Source organism: Cnephaeus nilssonii, assembly GCF_951640355.1.
Source record: "Cnephaeus nilssonii genome assembly, chromosome: 14".
Classification (NCBI taxonomy): domain Eukaryota; kingdom Metazoa; phylum Chordata; class Mammalia; order Chiroptera; family Vespertilionidae; genus Cnephaeus; species Cnephaeus nilssonii.
The window spans coordinates 22,645,969-22,659,549 of record NC_137085.1 but is presented as its reverse complement, the minus strand read 5'-3'; the positions used below and the strand labels follow the sequence as shown (position 1 = coordinate 22,659,549).

Here is a 13,581-nt window from a genome sequence, read left to right as displayed (position 1 = left end):
TTGCTATTGTCTCAGTTCAAGAAAGGTGCCAGGAAGTTTATCAGGAGGGTATGCTCACTGCCACCTAGAAAGAAAACTCACTCATACTTAAGAGAGCTGGTCAGTATGGATTTGCGTGGACAGATTACTTCACAGAACCCCCTACTTTCTTCTACCTCCAAGTACAAGCCTTAATACTAGACCCCAATTAAATTCCTGAAGAAGTATAAAATAGCCAGATGCCAACAGACCATACCCTCTGCTATGGGCTAAATTTTGTCTCCCAAAATTCATATTTTGAAGTCCTAACCTCCAGTATCTCAGACTATGACCATATTTTGGAGACAAGGTTTTTAAAGAGATATTCAAGTTAAAATGAGCTCATTAGGGTGGGCCCTAATCCAATAGGAATGGAGTCCTTATAAGAAGAGGAAATTTAGATACACAGAGACACCAGACAGATGCATTCAGAGGGAGGACCACATGAACATACACAATGGAGGCAGTCATCTGCAAACCAAGGAGAGAGGCCTTGGGGCATATCTCCTCAGAGGAGAAATTAAGCCTGCCAACATCTTGATCTTGGACTTGCAGGCTGCAGCACTGGGAGAAAATAAATGTCTGCTGTTCAAGCTGCCCAGTCTGGGTATTTTGTTACATCAGCCTACCAAACTAATACATTCTCCTCTGCACAAACCCTGTCTTGGTCCAATGCTCATCCCCCCTGGAAAACATGGCTCCATGGAGTCTTCAACCTGAGTAACAGCCTTACTGCTTAGAAGATGAAGTTGTCTTTCCCTTGATTGTAACTCTTCTTTGGGGAGGTGTAATGATTTTCAGTCAGACGTGTTTAGTTGAGGATGAATTATTGTCTTCTCTAGGGGAGATCAGTAAAGCATCAAAAACAAAACAAAACAAAACAAAAAACTCCCTCGACCCACATATTCATCAGGTCACTTCCCTCACAGTGTACCCATGCATAGGGGCCACCTGCCTCAGTGCCCTTTAACAGTACGTCTTTAATGCTGCTCCCAGGAACTTCTAGAACATGTCAAAGTAAAATATTAACTAAGCACCTGCAAGAACATGTTATGATCTCAGCCGAGAGCTCGTTTTCCTCATTTACACATGTTTTTTAAATTATGTTAACAAGATGTTCTAACTGCCTGAGTCAAGTTATACTGGACAGTGAACACCAGATGACGTTGTAATCCAAGTAATATGTATCTCTGTCTATCTCTGCTACAGAAGAGCAGTTGCAGTTTTAGGTGCCTGCAAAGGGAACCCATGTCTTGCTTGATGAATGGAGGCTTGCTTGATGAATGGAGTACTAAGGCTTGTTCTCTGGGCTGTGACTAAGTTAGTTTAGAGAAGAGCTGGAGGGTGGGTATTTTAGAGCTGAAGATGACCAAACACTTTTTAGCTTGCCTGAAATGTTTTTCAGACTTTGAAAGAGGGCTGAAATTAGCAACTGGGAAGAGAAAAACACTTCATTTTATACCCCACTGAGTTGAAACTCCTCAGTAAACCTATTAAAAATCATTTATTTCCTTTTTGTAGATTCTTCTGCCATGGCTGAACATAGCATATCATTGATCCACATCACCAACCATTTTGACACCTAATTTCGTCCTTGTTTTATGACCAAATTTTTCTCTTTCCTCTTGGTTTTAGAGCCAATTTCCTAGCTAAGAGCTGTACTCTTTGCCAGTCCATATCCACGACACAGAAGCCACTAGTACACACACTGCCTTGCTCATGATGATGGAGTATCTCAGAGGGTTACAGACGGCCACATAGCAGTCAAAGGCCATCATTCCGAGGAGCAAACTCTGTTGACCCCATTGCAAACCCAAAGAACATCTGCACTGCACATCCAGAAAAGAAAATGTTCCTTTTATTTGAAATTAAACTCGCCAATATTGAGGGAACAGAGGAGGATGTGTAGCAGATATCAAGAAAGAGAGGTTTCCCAGGAAGAAGCACATGGGGGTGTGAAGACGGGAATCAAAGATGCTCACTATGATCAGAACACCATTGCCAATCAGAATCACTGGATACATAACCAGAATTAGAGCAAAGTAAATGATCTCAAGTTTTGGGTAACCAGAGTCCAGAAGAATGAATTTTTTCACAAATGTTTTATTTGTTATATCCATGTCCCAGCTTTCAGGATATCAAAAGAAGATCTAACATAAAATATTTTCACTGCCAAGCAACAAATGTAACAGATGTCTTATTCTAGGGTGACATAGAAAGAGTGTTTTCTTTAACTTCTGTCATCTGCTCCTGACATATGTTGTTGTCTTCAACAGTGTGTGCCCAGAATACAATTATCCTGGGATATTGAAAACCCTCTGCCCTGTGTCTAATGTGTTCAGATCTACTAGGATCAGAAGCGAATTCAGACGCAACCTTTCTATTGATGACACCACACCCTAAGTTAAGTTTTCTAAGAAACCTTAGAATATTTCAGACAACAAACCTGATTTCTTCATTTAGTCAGGTTCAGTGAGGGAGTGGTGAGGAGGCAAAATACTGGAATTTTGAGTCTGTGTTTAATAGAAATTTTAAAAAATGTAAAGCAAGTTTGGTTATGAGTATTTGTCTACCTGACATTCTGTATCTCCTTTGAGTCAGTTAAATTGTGTGTTTTTATAGGGAAAACATTTGATTATAGTAAATTAAACCTTGTACACTGTAATTTAACATCTGCTCAAAGGTAAAGTTAGTTGTTGATCTCATAGTTATAGCCCGTTCTTATTATTTTGTTAGTTCCTATTGCAAGATCAGTGTGTAGGCCAACTATGCATAAATATGATGGAGAACCTTTGAAGAACAATAATAGTCATTCTTCATTTGTTTTATTCTGTGACTTCCAAGTTATTTGTAATTTATGTACCTGAGAAAACTATAATAATGTTTAAATATATTTGTGTGTAACACTTTTGATTTTACAAAACCCAAATTATTATTCTCATTATCTTTTTTTTTATTCAAATGTTAAAGACAGAATGTGGAAAAAGTGATCCAGTCTGTGAGTACTTCTTACCATGATGGAAGATTCAGGGCTGTGGGACTAAATGATATGTCCCCGAACACTCCATTACCTATGAAATGATTCTACAGTCACTCTATACGGCTTCCTAGGGTAAAGCAATGTTCCCCCAAGTGGGGTCAGAAATTGGCCAAGGGATGCCTTAGATAGGGACAAGAGTACTCTGATCGGCCCCAGCATGAATGCAAAAGAAGATACCAAATATGGCTTACCAAGAAACGTGGTGGTGATCCAGATCCAGCCCCTTTGGGGTTCAGGCCTGGAGAGCCTGTTGGCTTCCATTTCCAGAAAAATGTAATGACAATGTATCTTGGTCCACTTAAACCACTTTTCTTGCCAGCAGCTCCAAGCCTTGCCCTTCTAGGCAGAAATCCCCTTACCAGTTCAAACCCACCTTGAGCCAGTTCTGTCTTGTTGCCTTTGTTCTTCTCGCAGAAATTTAAATTGGTTACTCTGTGTATTGTATGAAAGAGGCAGGAGGAAAGGAGTGTGTCTGTCTTGCTTATCCTTCTGCACTAGAGCCTAACAAAGTGGCTGCACACCTTGGGTTTGGGCTAAATTGGTGAAGGTATACATAGAAAATTTTAATATACCCAAGTTATTCGTTTGCAGCAAGATCTGATGTTTTAAAAACTATCCTTCAGTCAGCACTAAAATAATGCTGCTGTATATAGACAATGCCAGTACAGAAGGTCACTCATTTGTACTCACATGAATGGATGTAGCATGAGGTGAGCTTAATGAAAAAGTACTTGGGGCTTAGAAGAGAAAGGTCTAGGTTTAAGGTTCTTTTCTTCTAATACATAGCCTCGGTTTTCTTATTTGTGAAGTAGTGATAAAAATACCTGACTTACTTTTCTCCCAGGTTCATTTTGAGAAAAATTCAGTAGCATATTAAAACTGCTTTATGAATTAATGGGCATTATGTAGAAATAACAATGATAATAAATCATAGTTATTTGGTAACAATAATAAATTGGTAGCCATATTTTCTCACATTATTCACATTTTGAATCCATATTTAATAATAGCTTAAATTATGGAATGAAGATTGCAGTTTCATGGTATTTAAGACTTACTTTTTGACTGATAATTATTCCCACCTCCTAAAAGAACCAGTTACTTTCTTCTTAGTATTTATGTCAGCATTCTGAATTAAGGTCAGGTTCAACAAACAATGCCAGATTCCACAGATGTGGAAGAATAAATATTTGTAATGCAACAGTTGTAATTGCTCCCCAATTCCCAAAGCAATTTAAAGTTGGAAGGATAGCTCTGTGGAATGAAGAAACTTCAGGTGTGTCAGGGACAGTGTCCCACAGACCCAATTAAGATGGCTATTAGGAATACACTGTGACCGAACTAAAGCACAAAAATAAAATGACATTCTCCGACCCATGCACCTTGTGGAAACAAGAACAAATGTTCACCAAATTAACTTTATAAAATGTCAAAGCTTTTTAATCCAAAATATGCTTACTAAAGCAAAGTTCATTCAAAGTAAGTTCTTAATTCAAATGATAAGTTCCAAGGTGAAATGCTGGAACTGGAAAATGGTCTGGATATCTATCATAAATTAAACAGATATTTGTTGTGAATTAAATACATTGCCATTTAACTTTTTTGCTTACTTTATCTTCATTCTTTTAGAAAGGTTAATGTCATGCAGAATACTATCATCAAGCTTTTTTGGAATGAGATGAAATACAGATAATCAATAATATTAATAAATTTATAGGGCAAAAGTGAATTCAAATGTTTAAGGCCAACAAGTAAACTAAAAATAATCCAGAATGGTTAGTTTGGGGCATGAATTCAGATAGATAAATGGTATATTATCAAATTAAAGTGTTTCAAACAACTATTAAGCTATATTACAGATATTAACACAGATTCTGGCTGTAATTTTCCAAAAGATGCTATATTTCACTGCAAAATAGATGAAATCTGGAGGGCCATTTTCAGAAGGCAGGCCCATGCCTAAGCAGGAGACTCGCCAACTATGGACTATGGTTCCACATACTAACCCAGAACCAGCCCTGTTCCTCTGTGGACTTGGCTACAACACTGTTTGACCTTGATCGTGCCACCAGTACCATCTGCCAAAGGACCCATCAGGAGTCATGCCTCCCCATGCCACAGGTAACAGGCTCACCGACTTCACTCCTGGCTGTGGCCCTGAAGTAGCCATGACCTGGTGCCAGCTGCTCTTAGCCAACAGGAGCATTTGTCCAGGGACCAGGCAGGAGACACACTCCTTCTGTGCCCCATGGCAAGCCCGCCAACCTCTATCTGGCTGCAGATCCTGAACTGGCCTATAAATCTGTTCCAGTCCCTTGCAACTTCTGGCTGGGAAACTCCCTGCCCACCAGGGGCCCGCCTAAGAGATATGCTTGTCTAACTCCCTGGAGGTAGACCTGCTGACCTCAGTTCCTCTAGAAGGATCTAGAACCTGGCTCCTTCACCTTTGCAACCAGAAAGAAGTACTGTTCGCACACACTTTTTAGTCTGTGTCTCTGGAGGTAAGCCCTTAACCTCTGTTCTACTGCAGATCTTGAAAGGGTACCATAAACTGGCTCCAGCTCCTCACAGCCACAGTCTAAAAGTGGACCAGCCCAGGGCCCTGTTGGGAACCCTCCCAGCGACCCGAGAGCTACATGCAGCAGTGCACTTGATAAAAATCCCACTGTCTGTGGACCCTAAAGCAGACCCTTGTCCTAAAACTAGCAATATTGACCAAGGCCCTGGAGGCAACCTCATCCACCTGGGGACTTGAAAGTATATAAAATATGCACTTCACTGCTAATGACAAATATAAATATATACTGCAATGGTGGCATGTAAATCACTTTTATTACTAGTATATAAAAGATAAAAGTAGTATGAATTAACTGAAGCATAATAATCTCTATTTTGTAGAATTACTGTTTATAATTCTCTATTTTTAAATGATCCCTTGTTCTATGTAGTCAACTCTTGTTATTTTTTAGACAGTAATTCTGCAAATTAATGTTACTTTTTAGCTTGAGTGAATAATAGTGAAGATAAACTTAGCTGTCTGACCTTGCAGGCTAGCCATCTGATGTAAGGGGCTGATACTACTCCCATACTCTGTGCTCAAGGTTACAAGCTGCCTGCAAAAATAACTTATACAGAGGTCTTTGTAAAGTCTGCAGAAAGTCTGGAAAAAAAACCTTATTTGGGAGACAAAAGGGCTGGAAAGATATAAAAAGGGAAAACTTCCTCCATATTTTGCTCAGATTTGAAATATTTCTTTGAGCCTGCATGCGTAATAAACAGTGTAACTCCATTTCTGTTGGCATTGCTTGGTTTTTCTCTGGTCTTCTGTAACATAACTAATACCACAGAAATTTGTTAATAGAAAAACAATACAGAAACCTGATATCAATTACATGAAAGGAGGGAATAAATTGTAAAATTGCTGCATGTGATTGTGTTATGTTCATCTGAAGAGAGTAGTAAAGAGTAAAGAGAGTAAATCAATAATAATAATAAAAAAAACCTCCCAACAAAGAAGAGTCCAGGACCAGATGGCTTCAATGATGAATTCTGCCAAATATCTAAAAGAAATTAATTCCAGTCCCTCTCAAAATCTTCCAAAGAATTGAAGAAGAGGGAATGCTTATACAAATGCAGGGCCCCAGGGAGGAGGGAGGAGGAGAAGCACTAGGAGTTCAAAAGCCATCATCCACAGGGTCTGGTACACACCCTTCTGTACAGAACCCAAAGCAATTCCAATGGGACCCACCCGGAGGAGAGAGGAGCAGCTGAATGTTTTCTGCAGTGACAACACTTGCATTCTGGCGGAGCAATGGCAGAACAGCAGAATTTAGTGACCACATCATTTATATAGAAACCTGGGCCAACCCAAAGGAGATGGATTGGCAAAGAACGCAGCCTCTGCGTAGGAGATATATGGTCATGTTGTGGCTCTAAAACAGGAAAGAGTAAAATTAAGAAAATAAAATCAGCCCTAGCTGGTTTGGCTTAGTGGATAGAGCTGACTGACGCCTGTGGAATGAAGGGTCCCGGGTTTGATTCTGGGTAAGGGCATATACCTCGGTTGCAGGGTCAATCCCCAGTAGGGGGTGGGGAGTATGTGTGCAAGAGTCAGCCAATCAATTATTCTTTCTCATCACTGATGTTTCTATCTCTCTCTCCCTCTCCTCTCCTCTCTATAATCAATAAAAATATATAAAAAAAGAAAGAAAATAAGATTAAAGCTTAGCTATCATAATGGACCAAGAGATTATGGGAAAACTAGATGGAAAAAAAAAGAAACACTATGATAAATTTATTGAAGAGTTTCAATACATTGGAGAATGAAAAAAACCTGATTTTATTTCCTCAATCACTGTTTTTATCTCTCCTTTGAGAACATCTCAGACAGATTTGAAATGTTTCTGTTTATTTTGGCATAAAATACCTTCTTCCCTCTTTTAGATAGTTCTCTGCTAGTCTGCAGTCTTGAAAGTTCAGCAGGTCTTCATTCATGACAACAAAAGCCAAAAGCTCTTTTTTTGCAGGCACCCAAAACCTTAAGAGTTGTTTTGTAGCACACCCTCACTTGGCTTGCATTGGAAAAAACAGCTTTCCCATTCTTCCACAGGGACTGCAGGGAAACACCTCTCACCACTCCGTTGTGCACTCCCCAAAAGGTAGAAGTTTCTTCTCCTGGCCTGAACTTTTCTTTATATAGATATGGAGGGAAAGACAAAGGAGGGTGTGGCGTATTAGCAGAGTGACTTTTATGGGGTGATATCCAGCTCTTGTAATTATTAGTTTTGGTAAAAGAGGTGCTTAGTAGTAACTTTTAGTCCTCAACTTGGAGTCTTAGCTTCAATTCTGAATTTCTAGGGCACTACAAAGCTGGTACTATGCTGAGTCCCTTCTCCAGTGGAACCTGGTTTTAGTCATTTCCTTACTGCATGGTAAGATAACTATGGCTTACAAAGAAAGTCCATCCAATATCATTTAGGTAGTTTGTGTAATTACAGATTTTGTACTCTTGTCTCTCTACTTCCAAAGCTGTGTGTGATTGTTTTCTACAATATTTCCACACAGTATAACAGAAACACTTATTTTAGATATCACCAGGAGTGAGACGCTAATAGAATTCATTGTTCTTGTGTGATCTGGATCAGAGCATATTGGAAGCTGGGTTTATAGAGAACTATATTTATCAGTAATTCTTGCTGTACAGGTTTAGGGAAAGAGAAGAATAAAAATATTTCTCCTTCACTATGCTTTCCGCAAAAAGGTTCTTACTGGTTTACCTATGAGTCCATCTTTGTGCCTATTACACACAGACTTATATTTTCTGAATAGAAAATATTTATTGAATAGATTTTTTGTTCAGCAGATATTTCACAGCAGCTTTTACATCCTTATTTCTCAAGCTATAGATTATAGGATTTAGCATGGGGGTCACTACCCCGTAAAAGAGGGAAATAAGCTTGTCTGAAATTTGCAACTTGTCTTCCCTAGGCCGTTCTTGAGACTTGGGTTTGGCATACATAAAGAAGATGGTTCCATAAAATATGATCACCACAGTCAGATGTGCTGAGCAGGTGGAAAAGGCCTTATGCCTCCCTGTGGCTGAGTTCATTCTCAAGATGGTGTAGAGGATGAACATGTAGGAGAAAAAAATGACCAGCAGTGGAAGAACCAGGAACGCCATATTGGATATCACCATGGTGATAACATTGAGGGATATATCAGCACAAGCTAGCTTAAGGACAGCTAATATTTCACATGTGAAGTGATTGATGATATTATTCCCACAGAAAGGCAATTGCATGGCAAGAGACGTTTGCACCATTGAGTTAATTCCGCCGGAGAGCCATGACACAGAAGCCATCAGAACATACACCACCTTGCTCATGATGATGGGGTATCTCAAAGGGTTACAGATGGCCACATAGCGGTCAAAGGCCATCATGCCGAGGAGCAAACACTCTGTTGACCCCATTGCAAACCCAAAGAACATCTGCACTGCACATCCAGAGAAGGAAATGTTCCTTTTCTTTGAGTTTAAACTCACCAGTGTTGAGGGAACAGAAGAGGATGTGTAGCAGATATCCAGGAAAGAGAGGTTGCCCAGAAAGAAGTACATGGGGGTGTGAAGACGGGAATCAAAGATGCTCACTATGATCAGAACACCATTGCCCATCAGAATCACTAGATACATAACCAGAATTAGAGCAAAGTAAATGATCTCAGTCTTTGGGTATCCAGAAAGACCAAGAAGTAGAAATTCTGACACAAATGTCTGGTTAATTTTATCCATGTCATCTGCTTTCAGAAGGAAGATGCAATATAAAATGCATTCACTGCCAAGAAACACTTGTAAAAATTACCTGAACAATTCATTTTTTAAGAATGGATTACAAGGAGTATTTGCTTGAAGCTCTACCATCTGGTTATCTTCAACAATGTATGTAACTAGAATACAATAAAATTGGGAAAGATGGAAGTTCCAGCACCCAATGCCAATATATGAATATCTACCTCTGATCAGACACAGAAGTAATATTTCCTGCTGTTGAGGACATGACCCTGGGTTGAGATTTCTAAACTCTTGACTAATTACTAATTATAAGCCTGACTTCTTAATCTACCCCAGAAAGCAAGCAGTGGAAATGGCAAAACACTGAAAATTAGATTTGGAATTAAGAACGATGGTCAAAATTTCACAGCAACTTTGATTTTTTTGGTGCATATTTCTTTCTCAGCATGCATACCTTAGGTTAGTCAATTTAATTATAGATTTTATAGACAATTAATAATAACTTGAATGACATTAACTGAAATTTAACATGTTTAAACATAGTTGATCTCATATTCCAGCCCCTCTAGGTATCTTCTGTGAGACCATTGCACATATCAGCTCCACATGAATGTTATAGATAATCTTCGGAGAATATTACACAGTCTCTTCACTTATTTTATTCTGTAAAATAATAGGTAAATCAGAGTATATCTTGATAATTTATTCATTTAGTTCAACCTAAGAAAATTAGGTTTAAATATTTTATATAAATACATATGTGTGTATATGCACCACTTTATGATTTATGAAATATAATCTTTTATATTATTTCCATTTTTTCAAACATAAAAGATGGAACTTCTCCAAAGTTAACAAGGTAGCAAATAAGCAGAGCTCGAAGCTCCTATCAAGCCTAGTTCACAGCTTCACTAACTTTCATTACATATGAACCATCTGGGTATCTTGAAAACTTTAGATTCTGCTTTAGTGTTCAGGGCAGCTCCTGAGATTCTGCATTTATCCTGGGTGCCCAGGTGATACTTATGCAACAGGTCTGAACACACAGGTAACCTACACCAAATTGGTAGATTATGTAGATTTTTCCGATCCAAATAGATTTTCATTTGCTTTATGATGGATGGGCATGCCATCCTGAAAAATGACAAGAACATATTTTTTTGTTTTACAGAAAGCTCCATATTCACATCATGTTTGTAAACATCCTAAAGAGAAAATATTATTGAAAGACAAAGTTTTTTAAAGTAGGCTAAACTTTGCCAGATCTTTAACCCAGTCATATTGTCAGCACAAAAGAATAAATAAAAGAATAAAGTAAAGTGCCTGCCATTACCAAGCTGACAATTCAGTTGGATACAGGAAAAGTACATATGAAAAGATATTATAAGTATAATTACATTATGTAACTGAAACTGTGGAAAGTGAAACCCTGGATAAGAAGGAACTACTGTCCTATATATATATGACATGCGTTTAACATACTGGAATAGTCTCTCAGGCTAAAGTGAAAGTCTAGTTTGAAATTTTGAGCTCCTAATTAGAGCTGCAGTCTTTTCATTTTAAAAATGGTGATAAAAATATCTGCTTTACTTTTCTTGCTCGGATATTATACGGAAATAATGAGATAGCACAGGAAAATTGCTTTGAGAATTATATTAACAGACATTTTATAAATAATAATGAAATAATAAAATGATTCACATCTGTATTTTGCTGACAATGAAATGAATATTAAATAACAGCCTTACTGTAGATTGAAATACAGTTTCATGTTATTGAAGACTTACCTTTCTGATAAATTATTCCCACCTCCTAAAAGAACCAGTTACTTTCTTCTTAGTATTAATGTCAGCATTCTGAATTAAGGTCAGCTTCAACAAACAATGCCAGATTCCACAGATGTGAAAGAATAAATATTTGTAATATAACAGTCGTAATTGCTCCCCAATTCCCAAAGCAATTTAAAGTTGGAAGGATAGCTCTGTGGAATGAGAAAACTTTTGGGTGTGTTAGGGACAGTGTCCCACAGACACAAATAAGATTGTTGTTGGGTATAAACTGTAGCTAGACTAAAGCACAAAAATGAAATGACATTCTACCCACGTAACTTTGGAAACAGGGGCAAATGTTCACCAAATTAACTTTATAAAATGTGAGAGCGTTTTAACTCAAAATATGTTTACCAAAGTAAGGTGATTTCAAAGTAAGAAATTACACATTCAAATGATAATTACCACCCTGGCCGGTTTGGCTCAGTGGATAGAGCGTCGGCCTGCAGACTCAAGGGTCCCCAGTTCTATTCCAGTCAAGGGCATGTACAGGGGGATGTGCAGGAGGCAGCTGATTGATGTTTCTCTCTCATCGATGTTTCTGACTCTCTATCCCTCTCCCTTCCTCTCTGTAAAAAAAATCAATAAAATAGCCCTAGCTGGTTTGGCTCAGTGGATAGAGCCTACGCCTGTGGACTGAAGGGTCCCGGGTTCGATTCTAGGCAAGGGCACATGCCGGGGTTGCGGGCTCGAGTGCAGGAGGCAGCCGATCAATGATTCTCTCTCATCATTGGTATTTCTCTCTCTCTCTCCCTCTCCCTTCCTCTCTGAAATCAATAAAAATATATTTTAAAAAAATCAATAAAATATCTTTTAAAAAAAGAGAAATATTTCAAATGATAATTACCAAAACAAAATGCTAGAATTTAAAATGATCTAGCTTGGCTGGTGTGTCTCATCAACCGAGGAACCAAGAGGTCATGATTCCCAATCAGGGCACATGCCAGGATTTTGGGCTTGATCCCCAGTGAGAGGGAGGGGGTGTTGGAGGCAGCTGATCTATGATGTTTCTCTCTTATTGATGTTTCTATCTCTCTATCCCTCTCCTTTCCTCACTCTCTAAAAATCAATAAAAACATATTTTAAATGATCTAGATATTATAAACAGATATTTGATGTGAGTTAAAGGCATTGTCATTTAACAATTGTCTATGAGTTATTGTTTTTTGCTTAATCCCTTCACTTTTTCATCCAGCCCACAACCCCTGCTCCTCTCTGACAGCTGTCATTCAGTTCTCTATGAGTCTGTTTCTTTTTTTTTTTAATATATTTTATTGATTTTTCACAGAGAGGAAGGGAGAGGGATAGAGAGCTAGAAACATCGATGAGAGAGAGACATCGACCAGCTGCCTCCTGCACACCCCCCACTGGGTATGTGCCCGCAACCAATGTACATGCCCTTGACCGGAATTGAACCTGGGACCTTCCAGTCCGCAGAATGACGCTCTATCCACTGAGCCAAACCGGTTTCGGCAAGTCTGTTTCTATTTTGCTTGTTAATTTATTTTGTTCATTAGATTCCACATGTAAGTAAAAGCATGTGGTATTTATCTTTCTCTGACTGGTTAATTTCACTTAGCCTAATACTCTACAGGTCCATCCATGCTATCACAAAAGGTGAGATTTCCTTCTCTGTCACAGCTGAGTAGTATTCCATTGTGTAAATGTATCACAACTTTTTTATCCATTTACTAGAGGCCCAGTGCACGAAATTAGTGCACGGGTGGGGGGGGGGAGGGTGTCTCTCAGCCCAGCCTGCACTCTCTCCAATCTGAGACCCCTCGAGGGATGTTCGACTGCCCGTTTAGGCCCGATCCTCCAGGCTGCTGGCTCCCAACTACTCGCCTGCCTGTCTTCCTGATTGTCCCTAACCGTTTTTGCCTGCCAGCCTGATCACCCCCTAACCACTCCCCTGCCAGCCTGATTGATGCCTAACTGCTCCCCTGCCAGCCTGTTTGCCCCTAACTGCCCTCCCCTGCAGGCCTGGTCACCCCTAACTGCCCTCCCCTGCAGGCCTCATCACCCCCAACTGCTCTCCCCTGCAGGCCTGGGTCCCCCCCAACTGCCCTTCCCTGCAGACCCGGTCGCCCCCAACTTCCCTCTGTCGGCCTGGTCACTCATAACTGCCCTCCCCTGCAGGCTTGATCACCCACAACTGCCCTCCCTTGCAGGCCTGGTCCCTCCCAACTGCCCTCCCCTGCTGGCCTGATCACCCACAACTGCCCTCCCTTGCAGGCCTGGTCCCTCCCAACTGCTTTCCCCTGCTGGCCTGATCACCCACAACTGCCCTCCCTTGCAGGCCTGGTCCCTCGCAACTGCCCTCCCCTGCTGGCCATCTTGTGGCAGCCATCTTGTGTCCACATGGGGGCAGGATCTTTGACCACGTGGGGGCAGCCATCTTGTGT

At 39.8% G+C, this 13,581-nt stretch overlaps 1 protein-coding gene across 1 annotated transcript; it reads right to left on the bottom strand.

The window, feature by feature from the left end:
• Positions 1 to 8,393: 8,393 nt before the first annotated feature.
• Positions 8,394 to 9,347, bottom strand: LOC307111041 (olfactory receptor 13C3; the record flags this gene model as incomplete). Its single annotated transcript, XM_079790735.1, has 1 exon — positions 8,394 to 9,347. The coding sequence occupies one exon, from the start codon at positions 9,345 to 9,347 to the stop codon at positions 8,394 to 8,396; it is 954 nt and encodes a 317-aa protein (XP_079646861.1).
• Between the last annotated feature and the right edge of the window lie 4,234 nt (positions 9,348 to 13,581).